This window comes from Bison bison, unplaced genomic scaffold, assembly GCF_000754665.1.
Source record: "Bison bison bison isolate TAMUID 2011002044 unplaced genomic scaffold, Bison_UMD1.0 scf7180017864491, whole genome shotgun sequence".
NCBI classification, from domain to species: domain Eukaryota; kingdom Metazoa; phylum Chordata; class Mammalia; order Artiodactyla; family Bovidae; genus Bison; species Bison bison.
Window position 1 is genome coordinate 9,744,906 of NW_011495050.1, and position 2,838 is coordinate 9,747,743.

The 2,838-nt window shown below is 33.2% G+C and overlaps 1 protein-coding gene across 1 annotated transcript in view; it reads left to right on the plus strand.

The window, feature by feature from the left end:
• CSMD3 (CUB and Sushi multiple domains 3) overlaps positions 1-2,838 on the plus strand; it is a 1,491,512-nt gene that overhangs the window by 1,347,610 nt on the left and 141,064 nt on the right. The window contains exon 43 of the mRNA XM_010863441.1: positions 2,076-2,264. Coding sequence (XP_010861743.1) covers positions 2,076-2,264 — 189 coding nt within the window. The remainder of the gene's footprint in view (positions 1-2,075; positions 2,265-2,838) is intronic.

Sequence of the window (2,838 nt, forward strand, 5' to 3'; positions counted from 1 at the left end):
TGTCCAGTTCTAACTGTTGCTTCCTGACCTGCATACAAATTTCTCAAGAGGCAGGTCAGGTGGTCTGGTATTCCCATCTCTTTCAGAATTTTCCACAGTATATTGTGATCCACACAGTCAAATGCTTTGGCATAGGCAATAAAGCAGAAAGAGATGCTTTTCTGGAACTTTTTTGCTTTTTCCATGATCCAGCAGATGTTGGCAATTTGATCTCTGGTTCCTCTGCCTTTTCTAAAACCAGCCTGAAAATCAGGAATTTCACGGTTCACATATTGCTGAAGCCTGGCTTGGAGAATTTTGAGCATTACTTTACTAGCGTGTGAGATGAGTGCAATTGTGTGGTAGTTTGAGCATTCTTTGGCATTGCCTTTCTTTGGGATTGGAATGAAAACTGACCTTTTCCAGTCCTGTGACCACTGCTGAGTTTTCCAAATTTGCTGGCATATTGAGTGCAGCACTTACACAGCATCATCTTTCAGGATTTGGAATAGCTCAACTGGAATGCCATCACCTCCACCAACTTTGTTCGTAGTGATGCTTTCTAAGGCCCACTTGATTTCACATTCCAGGCTGTCTGGCTCTAGGTGATGATCACACCATCGTGATTATCTGGGTCGTGAAGATCTTTTTTGTACAGTTCTTCTGTGTATTCTTGCCATCTCTTCTTCATATCTTCTGCTTCTATTAGGTCCATACCATTTCTGTCCTTATCGAGCCCATCTTTGCATGAAATGTTCCTTTGGTATCTCTGGTTTTCTTGAAAAGATCCCTAGTCTTTCCCATTCTGTTGTTTTCCTCTATTTCTTTGCATTGATCGCTGAAGAAGGCTTTCTTATCTCTTTTTGCTATTCTTTGGAACTCTGCATTCAGATGTTTATATCTTTCCTTTTCTGCTTTGCTTTTCGCTTCTGTTCTTTTCACAGCTATTGTAAGGCCTCCCCTTATTCAACCTTAAATGTAAATTTCTGATTTGAGAAATTTAGAATTTAATATGCTCAATGTTAATGTTCTCAATTTTGTGGTTACATAGGAGTGTCCTTTTCTTTGTGAGATAGAAGTGATATGTCAAGTTATTCTCCACTAATTTGAAAAGAAGAAAGTGTGTTCACACACATATATACACACACACACAGATGTAGATGGGGACAGGGTTAGGGAAAGAAAGAGAGAATGATGAATATGTATCAGAGTTAACCACTGGGAAACCTTGTTGATGGCATAGTTCTTTCTATTGCAACCTCTGTGTAACTTTGGAATTACTGAAAAATAAAAAAGTTTTTAAAAAAGGAATTTAAATAGTCAGTAGAAAAATAATCTCTGCTGGTAATTTAAATTTTACTAATTATATATGGTTTTGAATTTCTTAAAAATAAAGTCTCAAATATTAATAATATATGAGTATATATACTGTTTGTAGGTTCAAAATTTTTTCAGCAGTGTTTATTAAGCACCTAATATGTAAAAGGGAATAAGCAAAGCTTTTAGCATACGGTGATAAAAGCATGTAGAACAACATTAGTATGAACAAATAAAATAGTTGTGCTTCAATGATGACTGAATTACAAAATTTGTGTTAGAAGGAAATTATTTCCTAGTACTTTATATTGTTAAATGACTTCTTTAGAAAAACTTGATAGAGAGTGATTTATTTCTTTTAGAGGGAAAATTAGCTTAAGAATTTCAGAAAGATTCAGAATTAGGCTTACACATATATTTATTTTATTTTATATACATGTGATATAACCAGAAAGCAATTGCATTCTAGGTAAAGGGATCAGAGTATGTTTGATTAAAATTGTGGTTTTAAGGGTAATTTATATTTTCATTAAAACTTTAAACAGATTTCATCAGTGAGTGACTAAACAATGCATTTTAATAAATTATGCTAAAATTTTAATATGAAAATTATAGACATAAGAAACATACAGTCATTAACATCACTTGCTATAAACCCGAATTATTATTTCTAACCAACTGCAAGCAGCACTACCTCTATTTTGCAGATTGCAAATAGTACCCTCTTGTGGTCTTTCATAATTCAGAAGGGAAATTTTTCTTTTTTTTACGTTTTCCAGCCTATCAGTTGCAAAGCTGTCCTGATCCACGCCCATTTCGAAATGGTTTTGTGATCGGCAATGATTTTACTGTGGGTCAAACCATTTCATTTGAATGTTTCCCTGGATATACACTGATTGGAAATTCAGCCCTCACTTGCCTTCATGGAGTGAGTCGTAACTGGAATCATCCACTTCCAAGGTGTGAAGGTATGCTTCTAACTTGAAGCTATCTTTTAGGTGATATAATCTGTGTTTAATAATTCTTGTTTTGGTACTCTTTTTCTGTTTGTTTGTTTTATCTCTTAAAATGTCATGCTAAATATAGAGTCTTCCTTTCAGTTGAAGAATTATAGTTAGCAAAGACCTTAAAACTCCATAATAAAGAACTAATTTTGTCATTCTTGAGTCAAGAGTCCTAACCTTCTCTATTGGATGCTGAAGTAAAGTTGGTTAACGCTTTAGAGCTTCTCCTATGCGATGTCTGTGTGATTGCATGTGTGTTTTGTTTAGTAATCATTCTTTTATAAAACAGTAGCCCAGATACTGTTACTGAATTTGGGGTCATTTCTTCTAAAATAAATAAATAAAAATGCCTTGATCCTCTTATAAGTCCTTATATTTATACATGATATACATGATATATTTATATATGATATATTTATACATGATATAAGTCCTTATATTTATACATGATATACTGTTCAACTTTTCAACAGTATATATATATATATATATATATATATTTATATATATATGGATAAAGTATTTGAAAAAAGCAAAT